At 56.0% G+C, this 20,476-nt stretch overlaps 2 protein-coding genes across 5 annotated transcripts; one reads left to right on the top strand and one right to left on the bottom strand.

Annotated features, from left to right (window-relative positions):
* The first annotated feature begins 224 nt into the window (after positions 1 to 224).
* Positions 225 to 7,823, top strand: CDC42EP1 (CDC42 effector protein 1). Of its 2 annotated transcripts, XM_059402059.1 has the most exons (4): positions 232 to 327; positions 2,411 to 2,548; positions 4,793 to 5,556; positions 6,923 to 7,823. In XM_059402059.1, the coding sequence occupies exons 3-4, from the start codon at positions 5,094 to 5,096 to the stop codon at positions 7,564 to 7,566; spliced, it is 1,107 nt and encodes a 368-aa protein (XP_059258042.1). In that variant the 5' UTR covers positions 232 to 327; positions 2,411 to 2,548; positions 4,793 to 5,093; the 3' UTR covers positions 7,567 to 7,823. The 2 variants fall into 2 exon arrangements, with proteins under 2 accessions (XP_059258043.1, XP_059258042.1); XM_059402060.1 differs by lacking the exon at positions 2,411 to 2,548 and having other exon boundaries at positions 225 to 327.
* Positions 7,824 to 8,670: 847 nt separating this feature from the next.
* On the bottom strand, positions 8,671 to 13,083 carry LGALS2 (galectin 2). 3 transcript variants are annotated; one of them, XM_059402061.1, is made up of 4 exons: positions 12,998 to 13,083; positions 10,495 to 10,577; positions 9,135 to 9,291; positions 8,671 to 8,974 (listed from the first exon to the last, which is right to left on the bottom strand). In XM_059402061.1, exons 1-4 carry the CDS (start codon positions 13,073 to 13,075, stop codon positions 8,828 to 8,830), a joined length of 465 nt encoding a protein of 154 aa, XP_059258044.1. In that variant the 5' UTR covers positions 13,076 to 13,083; the 3' UTR covers positions 8,671 to 8,827. The 3 variants fall into 3 exon arrangements, with proteins under 3 accessions (XP_059258044.1, XP_059258046.1, XP_059258045.1); XM_059402063.1 differs by lacking the exon at positions 12,998 to 13,083 and adding an exon at positions 12,226 to 12,316; XM_059402062.1 differs by lacking the exon at positions 12,998 to 13,083 and having other exon boundaries at positions 10,495 to 11,903.
* Positions 13,084 to 20,476: the final 7,393 nt, after the last annotated feature.

The following is a 20,476-nucleotide window of genomic DNA, read 5'->3' as shown; positions in this document are numbered from 1 at the left end:
CCCCCTGCCCGGGGCCGCGGGCCAGAATCCCGGCCCCGCGCCCCGGCCGCCCCCCCTCCGGCTCTCACCGCCCCTCGGGGCGGCCCGACTGGTGCCCCGGAGGGGGCCCGGCCCCGCCCGCGGGCGGGAGGAGCGAGGCGCGGGGAGGGAGCGCGCCCACACCCCGCCCCCGCCCCCGGAGCCAGCCGGCGGAGCCCGCGGCCAGGGCGGCGCAGACCGGCCCAGCCACTCGCCCGGGCTGCGCGCCGCGACGCGCTGCCGCCACCCCTGCCGCCGCGTCCGCCCCTCGGCCCCCGGTCCCCGGCCCCCGGGGCTCGCGGAGCGAAGGTAACAGCGCCACCTGGGTGGGCGTGGACGCCGGCTGGGGTAGGGGGAACCCGGCACCCTCCTAGGCACCCGGGGGCTGGGGTGGGGGCGAGGCCAGGCGGCCCAAGGCGCTCCTGGTGCCAACAAGGAAGGCCCAAACGCTGGCCTCGGGAGTGGCGCGGGGTCCCTCCAAGTTTGGGGGTTGTTTTGTACTGTCCCCGGCGAGCGGAGGGGCGCAGAGTTGGGGTGGGTGAGCGGTAAAGCGGGCTGCGGGAGGAGGGGGCGAGCGGAGGGCCGTCTACGCTCCTTCCTGCCCTGGGAAAGGAAGGGAAGGAACGGGGAGGGGGCGATGTCCCGGAATGTAGGGCCCCTTGGCGAGGCCGGCGTGGAGAGCGGGAAGTGGGGGGCGGGAGGGACCGCTGGGGAGATGGACCAGGCACCCTGCCCCCTCCCCAACCGCCGCATTCCAAGCCGAGCAGCGGATGAGGTCATCCCGTCCGGTTCCCCTCGGGCCACGGCAGCCGGCTGTCCCCTTCTTCCGCGGAGCGACCCTCCCCATTCTAAACCCCTGCCTCCCAGAGGGAATGTTTTATGGCCAAAGTCTTCACGGCACTTCCAACGCCAACTGGCCTCGAGATTGTTCTGTCCTTGCCTCTACCAGGCAGGACCCGCGAAGTCTGAAGCCCATTTTCTAGACCGGGAAACTGAGGCCTAGAGAGGTAGAGGGACCCGCCGGAGGCCGCGCCAAGCGCCTTTCGGGGACTGGAAACCAGGACTGGGGGACACTTGGTCCGTGGCCAATCCCCTCCCCAAGTAGAGGGCTTTGGCCCTAACTTGGAGTGGTGGGCCAAGAAATGTCTCCCCCAGCCCTCCACGCTCTTCCCTCTCACTCCCCTGTGGCCCTTGGTGCTCCCTCCTAACCCCCTCAGACTCCAGCAACTTCTGTCTTGGAAGCGACTTCGGACAGCTTGATGCCCTTTTCCTGGTTTCAGTTTGCCCGTCTCTCCACGTGCGGGGGGTGTGGGGGCTTTAAGGGCTATGAGGGTCCCCAGGGAGTTAATCTTTTATTCTAGGGCCAGTCCTGACCCAGGCAGGGCCACGCTGTCCAGCGGTACTGGTGGTGGTACCTAGCTGGACGCCGGTGGCGAGGGGGCTGTGTGCATGTGCGTGGCCTTTCTGGTGACAGGTGGCGCTCTGGCAGGCACGCGGGTGACCCCCAGGTGAGCCGGAGGGTGCAGCCGCCCGGCCTCTGCCCTCCCCCAATGTCAGACAGCCCCCTCTCTCCACTGCACCATGGAGCCTCCACAGCGGCCCCTGTCGGCCGCTGTGAACGCGTGGTCCCTGCTTCCCGCCTCAAACCTTGTCCTTTGCGGTCATGACCACCATTGAGTAACAAAAGTGCTTCCGCCTGACTATCCTCTGTAGACTAAATACAAGGGCTGCTGGGACCTTGAGGCTGCTCGCCGACCACTCCTGCCTGGGTCACTGGGCACTGAATCCACACAGCTGAGTCTCCTGCCTCCCAGGCCTGCCCTTCCTGAGCTCAGCTGCTGGGTATTACCTCCTCCAACAACCCTCGCTGGGCCCTTGTGGTCCTGCCTCTGCCCTGGCATTTACTAGTGATGGTGACAGAATCCCAGGGAGGCTCCCGGCCACGGCACTTTCTTTGCTCTGTGACTTGGGGCCGGTCAGTCCCCTTTTCTGCACCTCATTTTGCTCGCCTGTAAAATGGGCGTCCTGAGCGTTAACAGGTAGTAATTCTGGGCTGGGGGGAGGAAGTAGGCCTTGCACCGGGACACCTGGAGCCCCTCTTCCTCCAGGGCCAGGTGGGTGCATCTGATCTTCCCCCAGTAAACCCTGCAGTCAGCACCTGGGGCCAAGTAGCTGGGACCAAGGGGGCCCCGAATGAGAGGTGTTAGTGCTGGCATGTTGGGTTTGCGCTCAGGCTGCTCTGCTCCAGGAACTGGGGCTTTTACAGCGCCTCTGGGGAAGTACCAGCTCTTGATGTTTGTACTTGTTTTCCACGTGGGAAAAGAGGTCCCCAGTAGCAATGCCCTGCCCTTGACCCCACAACCACTCTACAGGCAGGGTCTCTTTCTTGCAGTGTACAAGGTAGAGGGTGAGGACAGACCTTCCAGAGGCATCTGGGAGGCAGGAGCATCCTAAGACTGGGGCAGAAGCTGGGCTCGCAAGTCAAAGTGGCCGTGGGGATTCGGTGGGCACCAGGGTCCCTTTTGCTGAGGTAAGAGCAGCTGCTTCGAGGTGGGGACTGGGAGAGCAGTGGGTATAGCCACAAGGCAGACATAGGGACCCCTCACATGGCATCTCAGTGTGACGCCCCCCCAGTTCCTCCCCCCTCCCAAAAAGTCATCCCTCATCTCTGCAGAGCCCGGAAACGTGGCCCCTGCCGTGTACCGGCTAGGTGACCTTGGCCAAGTCCCTTCCCTCTGAACCTTAGCTCTCCCTGTAAAAATGGGCTAACCCTCAGCTTTGCGGGGCTCTAGGAGTCCAATGACGTCATGTACTGGTTGGCCAACTGCAGAGTGCTCCGTAACTTAGCAAACATTCCACGAGGACTTGGTGCCGGGGGTGCCAGGGAAAAGGATGATTCACACAGCCCCCCCCAGGGGGAGGAGTTAGCGTTGGGGGAGGATCTGAAGGTGGGAAGGGAGAGAATGTAGTCGAGAACAAAGCAAGCTTTGTTTTATTGCTTTCTTTGTTTTTATCTTGTTATTTAACCTATTTTGAATTTCAAATAACATTGAGAGGGCAGTATTGAGATTTTTCTGCTTGGAGGTGGCTGCAAAATTAAAAAAAAAAAAAAGTTGAGGCACAGATCTAGGTGTTCTTGTTAAGGATTATTATCAGCTTTTATCAGCTGAGGTCCCAGGCCCTTGGCAGTAGGTGACTTGCTCAAGGTCATACACTGAAGCTTTTTCCCACCCACCCACCCACCCACCTGCCCTCCCTTGGAAGGTGGCAAGGGGTGATCTTTCGGCAGGAAGGTCGTTGTAGCTATCTCCTGCCATTGAACCCCTGTTGATAAGGCACTTGCCACGTGCAGATCCCAAGCTGGGTGCCAGGAGGGAGGGAGACAGGAACATGGAGACATCGGCCACACCTTCACAGTGTGTTGCCAATTTGGGGAAATAAGACCAGGCTCCAGGAGCCAGTCAAAGGCTATGTGAGTCAGAGGCTCTGAGTTCAAGTTTTGACTAGCTCTCTTGATGTGACCTGAGTTCAAGTCTCAACTAGCTCTCTTGAGATGACCTTGGACCCTCTCTGGGCCACAGGAAAACAGAGATCAGGCCACAGGCTCATAGGCCTTCTCCAGGGATGGGATCAGACCAAGAGAAGCTTAGAGAAGGATGGGGCCGGGCCGGGGGGCGAGGGGAAGGTTGGAGAGCGAGGAATAGCTTCTGGCACCAACCTGACAGCAAGTCTTCTGCCTCAATTTGAAAATAGTAAAGTTCTTCCCTGCAGGCCTACTCAGAGCCTTGAATCGGCTCAGGCATGCAATCAACAGCTGGGAAAAGCCACTTTTGACCACAGGATCCTTTTTCCGGGAAGCACCTTGAAGGTGGAGGGTTCTGAGAAACCTTGGTGCAGGCTATTTACACAGAAGTTGCCAAAGCCCGTGTGGCAGGGCACCACCTCCTTCCTGGCCTCTCTGAGTGGAAGACAGTTTAACCCACAGAGAAGGAGGCTGATTTACTCAACCTGGCAGCAGAGGAGACCGTAGCTTGGGGCTCAAGGACTCTGAGTTGATGGGGGTGGGTAAGGGATGGGCTGTGCCTTGGCCTTTTTTTTTCTTTGTTTTTTTTAACAGAAGAAACTTTTTTTTTTTTTTTTAAAGATTTTATTTATTTAGTTGACACAGAGACACAGCGGGAGAGGGTACACAAGCAAGGCAAGTGAGAGGGAGAAGCAGGCTCCCCGCTGAGCAGGAAGCCTGATTCGGGGCTCAGTCCTAGGACCCTGGAATCATGACCTGAGCCAAAGGCAGACGCTTAATGCCTGAGCCACCCAGGCGCCCCTGCCTTGGCCTTTTGACCGTGTAGACTCATGTAAGTCAGTTCACTTCTCGGTGCTGCCATTGCTGTAAAACAGTGCCTCCTCCCTCAGGGCTGTCGTGTGAGTTTCATGAGTGACAGAGGTAATTTACCAGCATTTAGTAGGTGCCTCGCAGATGGGTGGCTATAAGGACCATCCACGCTTCTTCCTGCTGCACATCTCGAGTGGACAGCTGGGTGGACTATTCTGTCCCCCCTCCCAGTGGACCCTGCTCAGTGGCAACCACAATGCCGACCTAACCCCTGTCATTTCCTTTGCCTACTGTTTAATGTCAGGTGCCCAGAATTATACAGCGTGTCCTCCTCGTGCACTGGTGACCCCCATCTCTGTCCGGTGGGTGTAGTCCCCTCCCTCGAGATGATTTGGACCCAGGATCCCCTGGGCCCACCATCATTTTCTCTCTTTCTTTCAGGAATCTACCCCTGGGCAGAGAGGGGCTGACCACACTCGAGACACAACCTGTTCCTTCCCTGTTCTGAGACCGAACACCTACAGGGGCTTCCCCGGGGCCAGGAGGCAGGCCCCAGGGAGAGAACAGCCATGGGCCTTCCATAGCCGCAGCCTTTGGGGGTGACCCCTTAGGAGCGCAGGGGGCGAGGGGGGCAGCTTTCGTGCACCCCCCCTTCTGTAGGGAAGGAGGGAGCTGAGACGCGGACCCCGAGCCCGAGCCCCGGGCAGGGGCATGGACCAGCAGCAGTGAAGAGCCAGAGCTGATGCCAGGCCCCCAGGGGGCAGGAAGAGCCCCCGTCATGAGCCTGGGCAAGCTCTCACCCATGGGCTGGGTGTCCAGCTCGCACGGGAAGAGGCGGCTAACGGCAGACATGATCAGCCCCCCGCTTGGGGACTTCCGCCACACCATGCACGTGGGCCGTGGTGGGGATGTCTTCGGCGACACCTCCTTTCTCAGCAACCACGGGGGCAACTCAGGGAGCACTCACCGCTCACCCCGAAGCTTCCTGGCCAAGAAGCTCCAGCAGGTGCGGCGGGTGGGGGCTCCACCCCGGCGGATGGCCTCCCCGCCCGCACCCTCCCCTGCTCCACCCGCGGTCTCCCCGATCATCAAGAACGCCATCTCCCTGCCCCAGCTCAACCAGGCTGCCTACGACAGCCTCGTGGTGGGCAAATTCACCTTCGACCGCAGCCCTGCCAGCTCCATGGACGGCCGCTCCAGTTACGGTGAGGGTCCGGGCTCGCTGCTCGTTCTGTAGGTGCTGAAAGGGTTTGATGGGTCAGCCCAGCCTCCGAGTGGCCGCTTTTCCCCCGCGTTAGTTCGGTTTCCCCACGGAGGTCAGGCCCAGTCTGCAGACCGTGGATGGGGTAGGGGCCAAGGGGGACAAGCCAGCTCACTCCCCAAAACCCAAAACACACTGAGGTTGAGAGGTGAGGAGCTTGGGTTGGAGTCCTAGGGGCCTCTAACCTGCCCCGCTGTGTCTGGGCCCCTGGCTGAGCCAGCCCATCCCCTCCTGTCCCCTTCAACAGAAGCAGCCCTCTTGAATCAGAATGACAGAGTGGAGAGACTGGGAGTCTGGACTCAGGATTAAAATCCTGGTTCTGCTTGATGTCCGACAAGCCAGCTGACCTCTATCAGGTCAAGGCCTGGCCTGTATCATGGGTCCACGAAGGTCATTGCTGGGATCCCCAGATGGGATAACATGCATCAGGGATGGCCCCGAGTCGCAGAGTAGGTGCTTAGGACACAGGACTCACTGCTGTGTTGTTATTTGAACAGAAGTTCCTGTAACTTGGCCAGTTTGGAAGAAACACTCCCAGGGACAAGAGCCATAGGTCCCTCCTGCTGTGGGGGCACGTGGCCAGGGCCACTTGGGAGCCACTGCTCAGCTCACCTGGGAAGTGGAGCCCCTGCTGCCCCCTGGTGGCCGTTTCCTGCCATGTGGCTTTGCCTCACTGCCAGGGGCTTCCTCCAGTGCTCCGCCTCTCCCCTGTGCTGTTCAGATCTCCCATGGGGGGCTGGTCCACAGTAAACACCCCAGGCCTCGGGCCTGGCGGTCCTGGAGCGAGAGTGTGGTCCAGAGGTCCGTCGCAGGGCATCTGCCTGTCCTTTCGGTCTGTGATTTCTGTGCAGTCAGATCCTGGTTGCTGGTTCTTTCCCTGTGCCTACAAACCAGCCCACGAGCGGTGGGTTCGCCTGCAACCCTTGGCCCCTGTCATGGAAGGGGACCAGGAACCATGACCATCAGTTGGGAATGAGAGCCAGGAGGTTTGAGCTCCAGGCTTGACTCCACCCCCTCAAACTCTGTGACCCAGGGCAAGCCTTTCCCCTTGTCTCCAACTGAGTCCTGCTTTCTTAATCTGCCAAATGGGAATGAGGACTGTGTGTCTACTTTCCACTTCTAGACTTGATAAGAAGATCCTGTGAGAGACTCCAGGGTTCACTATATTGGAAAGAGGGGAGAAACTGAGGCCAGATGGGAGAGCGACATGCTAGAGGCCACTTAGCAACCTGGGCCCGGTCCTGGCTCTCCCCTCCCCAGTTCCTGGTTAGGGACCTCAGCTATGACCCTGCTCCCCATTTTTCTTCCAGGCGTGGACTCTGGGTTCTGCACTATCTCCCGCCTGCCTCGCCAGGAAAAGCCTCGTGACCGAGACCGTGATAGTACCTTCCCCCCGGAGACCGGGCTTCACCGCTCTGACTCCCTCCTGTCCTTCCACCTGGACCTCGACCTTGGCCCGTCTCTCCTCAGTGAGCTCCTTGGGGTCATGAGCCTTTCAGAAGCCTCTGCAGCTGAGACCCCAGCCCCCAACACAAGCCCCCCGGCCCCTGCCACCAGTCCCCCAGCCCCTGCTACCAGTCCCTCGGCCCCTGCATCAAGCCCCCAGTCCCGTGGACACTGCCCCAATGGGGTAACTACTGGGTTGGGCCCAGCAGCTGAGATGAGGGCCAGCCCGGTGGAAGAGGAGCCCCGTGCACCTGCTCACATGGCCCCTGGCAGGCACTGGGGAGCAAGCTGGGGGGACAGGGACAGGCAGGGCAGCCGCCATCACACTGAGATAGATTCCTGGCCAGAGCCCAGGAAGGTGCTTCCCCAGGCTCGGGCTTCTTGGGAGAGCTTGGACGAAGAGTGGGGGGCTCCCCAGGCAGCCAGCAGGACCCCCGTGCCCAGCACAGTGCAAGCAAACACCTTCGAGTTTGCTGATGCCGAGGAGGACGATGAAGTCAAGGTGTGAGCTCAGGATCCTGCCTGGGCCCAGGGCGCCGCCCGGGAAGAGCCCAGGTGCAGAGCCTGCACCCGACAACTGGGTCTCCCCGTGATTGATGGGAGAGCCGAGTCGCCCCCAAGCTCCTCTGCACCTCTGCAGGACAGACGAGGGAGGGAGACCAGAGGAGACCAGGCTCGTTCTGGGTCCTGCTGGGCTGCCTCGCCCTGCTCCCCCTGCCACTCTGGACCCACGGCCATTCCTGAGGCCCACCCCCACCCCTGTGCCACCCCCCGCTGCTTGTGGAGGGCCCAGCCTCACAGTGCAGCCTTTGTGCTGGAAAAACTGTCCTTGCTGGGGGTGGCAGGGGGGGCAGCGGGGTGCATACCACACAGGGCCATTGTCTCCTCTCGCAAAGGGACCGCCTGTCCCTAGCTCATCCTAGAGCTGCCCCCAGCAGGGTCCCTGCTGCATGCCCGAGAGCCCCAGCCCTTGCCTAAGGCTGCTTCCCTAACATGACAAACCTAACCCCTGGCTTATCCCAAATGTCTCAGAGAAAAGTCAGGTGTGACCTCACAGGGGAGGAGGCCCATCTTCTTGTGCACCCCAGACCCGCTTCTGGGTCCTGATTAAAAACAGCTTTTTTTAAAAAGTGTCCTGCAAGATGCTTGGGGACCTGGGAGAACAGGGTCCCCTCCACCTGCTTAAACAGCCTCCCATCATGTTTGGAAAACCAAAGAATCACACCTTCTCCCCCCCCCCCATCCCCCCCCCCCCCGGGGGGGCCCCCAGTGAGGGGAGGGGCCAAGGCAGGGGGTAATGAGTAACCAGGTTGGAATGAATGTTTCCGCGATAAAGAGGCGCAGGTGGGAGCCTTATCTACAGTTCCTGGAACAGCCCCTGGCCCAGGTGCCTGGAACCAGGGCCTGCCCCATGATCCCAGGGGGGGGGGCAGCTTGGCGCTTGGCCTGGTGATAATCAGAGACAAATAGGCAGCCGTCGGTGCTTGCAAGTGTTTGTGAGCACGTCCCGACCCCCACCTTGCAGCCCCGTGACCTCGAGCCTCAGTTTCCTTCTCTGTAGCATGAGAATGCTGAGGGCGTGACAATGTATGGAAAACACTGGCCATGGAAAGACTGGCTAAAGACAGGTTCTTTTTGTTGGTTCTTAGCCTTAGGGAAGGAGAGGAGGGGCCCAGGGGCAGGAACCGCTGGTCCTGTGTGAGTGGGTAGAGAAGCCCGGGAGAGGGCATCTGCACCCGGGGTCTTCACTCCAGGGAGGTGCTGTCCCTTCAGTTGATTTTGAAGGAGGAGACGCTCAGCCCATCCAGCACGCTCAGGTAGCTCAGGTGGCTGTGGCCCAGCCTGTTGGGAAAGGTCAGCTGGTGCCCATCTGGCAGCTTCACTTCGAATCCGTCATTCCCAAAGGTCACGGTGATCTGTGGAGGAGGGTGTCAGGGAGGCAGGAGGCCCCAGAAGTGGGCCGGGGCGGCCCGCGGTGGCTCAAAACAGTGCCAACACATGTCTAGGCCAGGGGGCCCTACCCTCTGGGCTCTCCCAGTGACTTCCTCCTCAGGCGCCTTTCCCCTTCGACCTCACCTTGACCTCTGACCCGGGGCTGAAGCACATGTGACCTTCCCGTTGCTCCTCCCCCCAGCTGCCATCCCTCGAGTTGCAGACGATAGTGGAGTCATTGAAGCGTGGGTTGAAATGCAGATTGAGCTGCTCCGACCCCTGGCCCAGATTGATCACAAATCTGCGGGGAAAAGGGTGACTAGTCAGGATTGGGGAAGAAGGGGGCAGGGGAGCTGGAGGCCAGCCCTGGGGAAAACTGCTTGGGTTGACCACAAGCTGAAAGGATCACGAGAGAAAGTTGTTCATTGCAGCCCGTGCCTTAAAACAAAGGAGGCGACAACCGGGTCAAACTTAGCATGGGAAGTACTGAGTTCCGTTTGGTGCCCGGATTCAGGCTCTGGACAGGAGGGTCACTGAGAGGGACAGTCTCCGGGATGGGAGATGCCCATCCGGTGGGGGGAAGAACTGCTGTCCTCAGGTATCTGGAGGCCTATTAAGTTTGACCCTAAACATTTTAAACGTTAAATGTGAGCTCCCTGTCATTGCAGGTTCTCGATCAGGGCTTGTGTGAGTTCTTGAAAGCATCACTACAGCCTGACTTAGGCTGTCAAGGTGCTTGAGAGAAGGACATGCTGAGTCACAAAGAAGGTGCCTTCAGAGGGGTGTCTCAGACCCGAGGGCTCACAAATGTCTGTAAACTTGAGGAACCCAAGTAGGAGGAGGGGGTGACCTTGCTCTTGGCTCCTCCCACCTATATTAGGCCGCCCCTCCCCAACCAAAAGTTCGTGGAGATCGGCCCCAAGAAATTCTCTACCGGTTCAGCACACAGGTAGACCCTGATGCTGAGCAGCAACACGGGGAGGGTCACTGAGGCCCCTTCTAATGGAGAGGAGGCAAGTGAGACCCCTTGGCGCCCCCTGGTGGCTGTCTCTGGTGTAACGTGAGAGGCTGGCCCTCTGCCGGTTCAGCGGGGTAAGAGGGTGATGGAGGGGGCGGGCGTGGGGTTTCAATAGATACACCTGACCCCGGGGGGACTGGGCAGAGCTCCAGGGGCTTCTCCACCTGCCCCTTCAACATTTTGGGGGACCATCTTTGGGGAGTTTAGCATATAGCATGAGCTGTGAAATTCTGAGGGTCCCCAAGCAGCCCCAGCCATGAAGGCAGGCCCCTCACAAGAGGGGAGCCAGCGGGGGCATGGGAGGGTGTGAGAATGAGCAAGGATGTAAAAAAGGCCCCTTTGGCCTGAGGTCGCTGTTCTCTGTGTGCATCTCACAGGGCTGCCCTGCTGGCTGCCACCTTCCAGGCCTGTTGGGGCCTGTGCACAGCTCCCCTGCCCCCTTCCGCCCCGCCCCATCCCCCGCTCCCCACCCCTCCCCTTGCTCACCCATCAGCATCACTGGCAATCTTGCCCTTGATCTTCAGGGTTGTCCCCAACTTCATGTCCATGTTCGTTATCTCAAATTTTCCCTGTGCCGACAGAGAAGCATTCCACAAAAAGCCCATCACACGCGTGCCCAGAGCCTTTCTGCCGGCGGCGCCTATTCACGAGCATTGTCTCATGGGGCTGCACACTCGAGGACACTGAGCTGGGAAGGGTTCCCCCACCATTAATAGAAGATATTTGGACTGGGTGACTCTCTGGAGCAGGAGGGAAGTGAGGGCAGAGATGGGATGAGTGGAGACTCGGAAAGAGGGTCGGGAAGGTCTCTGGGCCACAGAGCGCCCCCCCCCCCAGAGGCCGATGACAGGGACGATGTCATCCCTGCCACACATGACCCCACCCGTGGCATTCACCACCTGCATCTTTTTTTTCTTTTTTAAGATGGTATTTATTTATTTGACAGAGAGATAGCGAGCACAAGTAGGCAGAGCGACAGGCAGAGGGAGAGGGAGAAGCAGGCTCCCCGCTGTGCAGGGACCCTAAATCCCAAGACCCTGGGATCATGACCTGAGCTGAAGGTCGCTGCTCAACCGACTGAGCCACCCAGGTGCCCCACACATTCTGCATCTTATTCGTACTGGCTTGAACGGTGTTTCCCAAAAAGTCACGGCCACCTAACACCCGAGGCTGTGACCTATCTGGAGATAGGGTCTTTGCAGATGCAATCAAGTTAAGAATTGCTTAGGGCGGGCCTTAAGCCCAATATGATTGGCATCCTGATAAGCAAAGGGAAAGTGGGTCCAAAGGCACAGACATGCAGAGGAGAAGGCTCCGAGGACAGAGGCAGAGATGGGAGTCATCCGGCCACAGCCAAGGAACACCGGACTCCCTGCAACCACCGGAAGCTGGAAGAGACCAGAAAGGATCCTTGCCTGGAGCCTTCAGGGGAGACCTGACCCTGCCGACCCCTGGATTTCAGACTTCTACCCTCTGAAACTCTGAATCAGTGTGTTACGGCAGCCACGGAACACTAAGACTCCTTCTGATCCTCAGACACCGTCTGTGACCAGTTCCACAAAGGCAGGAAACTGAGGCTCAGAGAGGGAGAGTGACTTGTCTGAAGCCACACAGGCAGCTGTGACAGAGAACCAGGGACTGCAAAGAGGATCCACTCAAACTCCTGCACTTCACAGGCTGTGACCTTGGGCCACTTCCTCCCCCAGCCTCAGTTTCTTCATCTTTGGAAAGCTCAGTCGAGAGGCGCCTCGATGGCTCCGCCGGTTCACCTGCCTTGGTCTCAGGTCACGATCTTGGAGTCCTGAGTTTGAGGCCCGGCTCAGCAGGGAGTCTGTTTCTCCTCCTGCCCCTCCCCCTGCTCGTGTGCATGCCCTCTCTCTCTCAAATAAATAAATAATTTTCTAAAAACTCGGTGTTGGCAATTATTATTACTCCTAATATTATTATTACTCTTATGGATAAGCAAGGAGTATAGACGGGGAGAGGCAGGTGCAGGCTCCTGCTGCAAGGTGGTGGAAAGAGCAGAAAACATCCCTGCGACAGGGCGTGGAGGCCATCTGTCTGTCCGTCCCACTCGGTCACTATACAGATAGGGAAACCGAGGCCCAGAGTAGGGCAGTGATGCTCTACTCCAGCCCCCCTCCCCACCAAGCTGCTGTGCTCAGGCAGAGATCTGGGAACAGAGGAGGGGAGCAGCCGGGAAGCCGGCATCCTCACCGACATGGTGGCAGCTCCTGGCCGCTGCTCTCAGGGGCTCCTGAAGGCCTGGGCTCGGGATCGCACTTCCTGGCCCAGTTTATATTCTAGAATATTACACATTAACTCTCTCAAGGCCATAAATGGGGACTTTGGTCCCTTCTGCCGGGTGTCTCTCCACGGGTATCTCCCAGTACCCAGAACAAACAGGTGAGATGCTTCTCACCTGGGCGCGCCCAGCCCCACCCAGAGCATCCTCCGGACTTCCCTCCTCCCAGCCTCCTGCCTCCAGCCCCCCGCACCCAGCCTCCAGCCCCCCCTGCCCCTAACAGCCCACCCCCTGCCCAGCCCGGCCCCAGCCGGGTGTCAGAGCCAGCACGAATCCCGTGTGAGCTTGGCAAGCCACCCGAGGTCCCCAGCCCTGCTTCCTCATCCTCAAACAGAGACTTGCTCTGTAAAAAACACCTTGAAGCTTCTCATTTTCTCTGATGTCAAGATTCATTCTGAGAGCCTTTTGTTTTGTTTTCTCCCCTCACCCTGTGATTTTTCTGATTGTATGAGTAAGTCTTAAAAGCAACCCGTGGTGGATTCAAGGAAAACTCGAAGTACCTACATCCAACTGTTAAAAATCAGAGAAGAGGGGGGGCTGAGGTGGGCAGGTACTGGGGGTTTAAATGCTTTGATCTTCGGTGACTTGCGTCACTGACAGGCTCACAAAGGCAGTTCCAGATAGGAAGGGTGAAAAAAGCCAGAAACAAAGCAGGCACTCACAGCCCTCCCACCAGAAGGAAACCTGCTTGCTCTCCGGGTGCCTTTCCCTCCTCCCGGTTTTCTGTGGACTCTGTCGATGCAGTTTTCTGTCCTGCTTCATTGAGTAAATGTTAACACTCACAAATCTGTATTTCACAACGATCGTGTAACGCCCCTGAACTATTACGCTGTTCACTGGCTAAATTGATTGGACCCATTTCCTTTTGCTGAACACTTAACCTTAATTCTAAATGTTTGCTCTTAAAAGTGCAGCTGCATTAAATCTATTTGCATAGGACGTTTGACTGCATCCTGACCACGAATTTAGGGTGGATTCCTGAAAAAGCAGAATTTTTCTAGAACCCTGGTTTGGAGGGCCCGAGTGGTTTCCATCCGAGCTGGCCGCCGCCGCTCTGGGAAGGGTTGCGGGGAAGCCGGCCCCGCGGGGAGCCCTCGGGTGCCAGGAGCTGACGGGTGGCTTGCTGCCCAGTGCTCACAGAGGACACCACCTCCAGGCCCCCGCCCACCTCGAGAGGAGGGTGATTTCCTCATCTTAAGCCACAAGGAAATCAATCCCTTCTCGGCCTTCCTCCCAGGGCTGCGGCAAAGCCCAAGCAAGATAAGGAGTTTCCAAGTGCTCTGTACACAAAAACCCCTAATCAACAGAAACTACACCTTGTAAAGGTGCTATTTTTCTGATTATAGCGTAATTCTAGCTCCCCGAGGAAGGTTTCTATAAGCTCACAAAGTAGAAAGAACTTACACGCTCGCTCACTTGTTTTAGAAAAGTCCTGAAAGAGAGGAGCACATGCCCACGTTCTGAGTCGGACACTCTTCTGTGTGTACGTGTGACATCCGTGAAAGATTTGTTGAAAGAGGAGCGCCTGAGTTTCTCAGTTAGTTGAACGACTGCCTTCGGCTCAGGTCAGGATCCCAGGATTCTGGGATCGAGCCCCAAGTTGGGATCCTTGTTCAGCAGGGAACCTGCTTCTCCCTCGCCCTCTGCCTGTCACTCTACCTGCTTATTCTCTCTCTCTCTCTCTCTCTCTCTCTGTCAAATAAAAAAATAAATAAATTTGCAAAAAATCTTTTAAAAGGAAGGGGAAAAGGAAGGGAGGGAGGAAAGAAAGAGAAGAAAAGAGAATATCTAAATGTCCAATTCTTTCATCACCAATCTTGTTTTCTTAATAACATCTGCCTTCTGGGGCGCCTGGGTGGCTCAGTCTGTTTAAGCATCTGCCTTTGGCTCAGGTCATGATCTCAGGATCCTGGGATGGAGCCCCGCACCGGGCTCTCTGTTCAGCAGGGAGCCTGCTTCCCCTTCTCTCTCTCACTCTTTCTCAAGAAAATAAATAAAATAAAGCCTTCCTCCTATAGGGTACTCTGTCCAGCAGTTCATCCAGCCCTCATCACAATAAACTCAACACATGTTCAAGGTGATATTTATTTATTTATTTATTTATTTATTTTTAAGATTTTATTTATTTATTTATTTGACAGACAGAGATCACAAGGAGGCAGAGAGGCAGGCAGAGAGAGAGGAGGAAGCAGGCTCCCTGCTGAGTAGAGCCCCATGCGGGGCTTGATCCCAGGACCCCAGGATCACGACCTGAGCCAAAGGCAGAGGTTTTAACCACTGAGCTACCCAGGGGTCCCTCAAGGTGATATTTATTATGATCCAATTTTTCAGATGGGGAAGGAAGGTCCCATGTAAGGACTGAGTAGCAGAGCTTGCCTTAGCTCCCAGCCCATGGTTCGCGGCCCTCACTTAGCGCAAGGAAGAGTTGCCCTCCAGAAGGATGACCTTGGTGTGACACACGGCCTGGGTCGCGGTGCCCAGAGATCCCTACCTCCCGCCGTTCACACCTTCATATATTGACTCCCCTCGACTGGGGCCGGACCCAGAGACTTTCATGTAACCAGGAGAATACTAGAATAGGGCAAAAGTCACAAGGTGTCACTTCCAAAATTAGGTTCTGAAAAGACTGATTACAAAAAGGAACATTAAAGAGGACTGTCCCCTCTCCCTCTCTCGCCCTCCTCTCCTCTCTCTCTGTGTCCTAACTCCGGGAAGCAGGCCACATTATGATCAGTCCTACCGACGAGGCCCGTGTGCCACGTGCCAAGGAATCCATGTCCCCAGCCCACTGCCAGTGAAGACCTGAGGCTCGCAGACAGCCCGCCGAGTGAACCTGGCAATGGATTCCACCCCCCTCCCCGCCCCCTGGCAGACTTAAGCCATGGGGTGGCTGAGGTCACCAAGAGCTTGACCGCAGCCTTGTGAGAGACCCTGCCACGTCCTGTCTGGATTCCGGAGCACAGAAGCTGTGCAAAACCTGTTTCTGGTTTTATGTCTCTACGTTTGGATGAATTTGTTACACGGCGAGGGTAACTAGTACACTTGGCGTAACAATTACTACCAAAAGCTCGGTGGAAGAAATATCCACGAAGGCCCCCACTGAGGAATCTGCAGTCCAGACATGTCCCTAGACATCCCATCGTACTGGTCTTTAAAGACCCAGCTCTTGGTTTTGTGTCCTTAATTGTCCTAATTCCTTCCTTTATGTCCTATTAGCTCTTCCTTTTGACGTTTCGTTTATTTTATTGCTCTTTTTCTCACTTCTCAAGTTGAATGTTCAGTTCATTCATTTTTCATCTCATCTTTTTACCAAGAAATGTATTTGAAGCTATATATTTCCCTCGCTGCCTCCTTGGCCACTTCTCAGAAAATTTTTTTTAAAGATTTTATCTCTTTATTTGAGAAAGAGAGAAAGAATGAGCAGTAGGGGGGGAGCAGAGGGAAAGGGAGAAGCAGACTCCCCGCCATGGAGGGAGCCCAATGCGGCGCTCGATCCCAGGACCCTGGGATCATGACCTGAGCCAAAGGCAGAGGCTTAACCCACTGAGCCACCCAGGCGCCCCACGTCTCAGAAGTTTCAAGATGTTCTGCTCATGATCCCAGTGTTACCTTGAACCGAAGCCAGACCACCAGAATGTTGTTCTCAGAACTCAGTACATGCTTAATAACTATTTGGGGACTGACCTACGGAAGAGAGACTCACCACCACCATCATCACTGGGGAACGGTTGGAAAATAAAATATCACGAATCAGAGTTGGCTACATTCACGTTTGCTAAGCAAACGAACCATCATAAGGCCATCAAAGGTCACAGTTTCGGGGGTGCTGCTCTAAGAGGCAACACTGAGGATGAAACCACAGCAAAGCTGCTCGTGTGGGCACCTCCGGGGTGCCGAGAAGGACATCTCCAAGCTGGCCACACAGGGTCTCCATCCTGGAACACAGGCACCTACGACTTTATTCAAAACACAGCGGACTGGGGGCGCCTGGGTGGCTCAGTGGGTTGAGCCTCTCTCTTCGGCTCAGGTCATGATCTCGGGGTCCTAGGATCGAGTCCCACATCAGGCTCTCTGCTCAGCAGGGAGCCTGCTTCCTCTTCTCTCTCTGCCTGCTTCTCTGCCTACTTGTGATCTCTGTCTGTCAAATAAACAAATAAAATCTTTTAAATAAATATAGAGATCAAGCTTCAGCAGGGAGACAAGCTTGAGCACAGGAAACAACCAGAAAACAATTAATTGCCCCCCCACCTCCGGCGGAAGGCTGCAGAAAGTTCCAGACTCCTGGGGCGGAAGGGGTCCTCGGATGTCCTTGAGAGGGCAATATGGAACCAGTGGAATCCTGGTTCTGCCACTTGCCAGCTGTGTGACCTCGAGCCCAGTTACTTAACCTCTCAGATCGATCTCTTCCTCTGTAAAATGAGAACAAAAGTGTTAAAAAGATTAAGGGAGATAACGGCCTGGAGTTTGGTTAATAGTTAACGGATATTATTTGTTATTAGGACCAGGAGTGCAGTGCCCCCCTTGTGTTGGCTGTGAGGTGGATAACGTACCCCCTGACACACACCCACACCTGGCAGCTGCGTATGGACCCTCAGTCTCAGACCTCAGGCCTGTGAGAATGTTCTGACAACCTCCCAGGGCCCCGTTATGACTTCTGCGAGTCCAGGGTACTTCGGCCTTCGTGGGCCTCTTCCTGCAGTAACTGCGCGTATTTTCATGTACACATACATAAACACACACACCTATTGTCATTTCCACTGCACTCAATGAATGTGTCAGTGTTTCTATATTAACACACCGGAAACCAACTTAACACTGTATGTTACAACCTGACTCTGGATTTCAGCTCAGGTTGTGATCTCAGGGTCGTGAGATCGAGCTCCGTGGGGGGCTCTGTGCTGAGCAGGGATTTGCTGGAGATTGTCTCTCCCTCCCCCTCTGCCTGTCTCCCCCCACCAAAAAAAATTAATGTTATATATTAAACATTTTCTCAGGGATGGGCGAAACAGATGAAGGGGTCAGAAGGTATAAACTTTCAGTTATAAAATAAAGAAGTCACGGGAGGTACACATGGTGACTATGCGTAAGTATACTCTAGCATATTTGAAAGCTGCTAACAGAATAAGTCTGAAAAGTCCTCATCACGAGAAAAAGCCAAGAGAAACAAAACAGGGACACGCGGTGGCGATGGTAGGCGGTGGTCACTTCTCCACAAACACGGATGTCAAATCCTTCTCTTGTGTACCTGGAACTAACACTGTGTGATATGTCAACTATTCCTCAATTAAAAAAATAAAAACACCCAGAACAACCACACTTTTTTCAACCTGGAAGTTCATTTTTTTCCGATTTTATAAGAAATGGAAACCTTCCGGTGAGCCTCCGAAGGCTGCTGGGTTCACAGCACGGGGTCTGCCGTGCCCACTGTGGGAGTCCCGTGGGATTCTGGGGACTGCTGCCCACTGGCCTTTTGCTGTTGGGGGACTTTGGTCCTGAGATCCCGGCCTATCTCCTCTCCTGTCCTGCTCCTCCCAAAGAACAAACAGCCCAACGCATCCTTGGTCTTCTTCCTGCTTCCCTTCCTGCTTCTCTCCACCCCAACAGCCTCCTTCAGATGGCAGAGGGAACAGAAGCCCCGAGCTCTGGGCATCGAATGGGAACATGTCAAGTGTCACCTACGAGCTGAGGAGCCATGGCAAGTCACTCTGAGCCTCGGCTTCTTCATCTGTGAGAGGGAGCTAAGAGCGCCTTCTTCACGGGGGGACTGGGAGAATGTTTTTTTTAATTTAATTTAAAAACTTACATGGCATGTGGGGCACATTCCTAGATGCTAAAAAGATAAATAAACTGGTATCTTCCTTCCTTTGGGAGGATTCCTGGAATGGTTCCACCTGCACTGATGACCCCAGAGCCCAGGAGAGTGGACAGAGCAGAAGCTCGGGTGAATCTGGAGCGAGCAGCCCCCACCAGCCACGGACGGTGGGGGGCGAGCACACTCCTTCCCCTGCCCCCTGGGAGGACAGTTCTCCTTGGGAAGCCAGTGTCCATTCTGCCAGAGCCCGGGATCCTGGACAGGAGCATGGGGCATGAGAAGAAAGATGCTGGTGACAGCCAGATGTACCATACACAAATATCAAATCCGTTGGGGGCCCCGTCTCCCAGACAGAGCTGGGGCTCGTGATCTATGCTTTGCAATCCCCATGGAGATTAAAACCCTCCTAGCCTCGGTCTTTCTTCAGGTGTGTTAGCCTCAGGCACAGGGAGGCTGGTCTATAGCTGTGTGACCTTGGGCAAGTCACACAACCTCTCTGGGCTTCAGTTTGTCCATCTGTAAAATGGGAACTGTCACACCTCAGGGGGTCACACCTGACTGGGTAGATATGAATCTTAAAGGAGAATATGCATGAAATGCTAAACACAGTGCTGAGCCAAATTCAGTGTTAGATAAGCATTTGCTGGTATTGAATGTTATCTCTTGGGACGACTTGGACGTTAGGGCTGCCGGAGTAGATGTCCAGCCCCGCTGCTCTAGCGCCAAACAGCCGCCCATCCGTCCGTCCTTTAAGAGACTTCCACTGGGTTCTTGCCTCATCTGCCTCAGGGATCTTACTTATTTAACCTGACCCCAGTTTCTGCGGCTCCACTCTGAGCCCCAGCTGCTGGCTAGACCTGGCCGCAGGCCTGGCTCACATCCCTCCAGGACCGCTGAGGTCCCCTGGAGCCCTGGGGTCATCCTCACCTCACCTGGAATTGGGAAGGGGCCTCGAAGAAGGAAGGATTTTGGAGAAGTGGTAGGAGGGAATGGGCCACAGTCACTTAGCCGTACCCCCAACCCGTCCTCCACTTTTTTTTTTTTTTAAGATTTAATTTATTCATTTGACACAGAGAGAGAGAGCACAGGCAGAGGGAGTGGCAGGCAGAGGGAGAAGCAGGTTCCCACTGAGCAAGGAGCCCGACGCATGGCTCAACCCCAGGACCCTGGGATCATGACCTGAGCTGAAGGCAGACGCTTGACCCACTGAGCCACCCAGGCGCCCCCGCTCTCGCCCTGTTCTCCACTCTTGCCCCACAACCTTAGCCACCCACTGGGATCTTTATAAATCTAAGTGACAACACCCCAGCCTCCTGCACTAAACCTTCCAGTAGCTTCTTCCAGCATTTAGAACAAAATCCTAACTCCCCTCTTGGCCGATGAGACCTATTTCCACCTTGGAGCCTCATGTGACCTCCCATGTCCCCCTGGCCAGGCTGACCCTTGAATTCACCAAGCTCATTCCAGCCTCAAGCCTTTGTCCTGGCTGTTGCCTCTACCTAGAACTCTTCCCCAGCTCTTGGATGGAACTTATCATATCCATCTCAGCCCCAAGGTGGGTGGGTGTTGAATTTAAGTTAAAAAAAAATTGGGGTGCCTGGGTGGCTCAGTTGGTTGAGCGGCTGTCTTGGGCTCAGGTCATGATCCTGGAGTCCCAGATCGAGTCCCGCATTGGGCTCCCTGCTCAGTGGGGAGTCTGCTTCTCCCTCTGACCCTCCCCACCTCATGCTCTCTCTCTCTCTCTCTTTCATTCTCTCTCTCAAATAAATAAAATCTTTAAAAAAGAAAAAAAAAAGGTGGGTTCCTGGATGGTGGATGGGTGGCTGGATGGTGGATTGGCAGCAGAAGCCCTCATCAGAGAGTCCAGAAGTGGGGGAATTTGAAGAAACTCCATTCTAGGGACACATGGCCCCATCACTTCCCTCCCTGCTCCCCAACTTATTACCCAGGCCCTTTGGACTAGGAAGGCTCCCTGTCAGGGTAACACCTCCCTATGCCCAGACAGTGCTGGGAAGATTTACAGAGGAGGCCATCATGTGCTGGGTTGTGTTTCATGTAAGTGGCAAGAGGAACATGTCCATAGAGAACGTCTCTCTAGAAATTAAGCAAGTATATCAAACTGTTTCTGTCCTTAGGTGGTCCTGTAGTGCTCTTCCTGGCGGAGGGGAGACCCCAGCCCTGAGTCCCACTGCTCCTCCCGGGGCCACTCCGTCTTCCTGCGGACAATGGTCTGCTTTGATGTCCCTTATCACACAGCTGATGGAGCAGACCTGTGGGGGACAGAAATAGCCCCAAACTGACATTCCCATCCTGCTCCCCATCCCTGTCCTGGCAAACTCAAGGGCAGGACT

Source organism: Mustela nigripes, chromosome 6, assembly GCF_022355385.1.
Source record: "Mustela nigripes isolate SB6536 chromosome 6, MUSNIG.SB6536, whole genome shotgun sequence".
Taxonomy (NCBI): domain Eukaryota; kingdom Metazoa; phylum Chordata; class Mammalia; order Carnivora; family Mustelidae; genus Mustela; species Mustela nigripes.
Note: the sequence above shows the minus strand (reverse complement) of the source record. Positions and strands in the feature narration are given on the sequence as shown.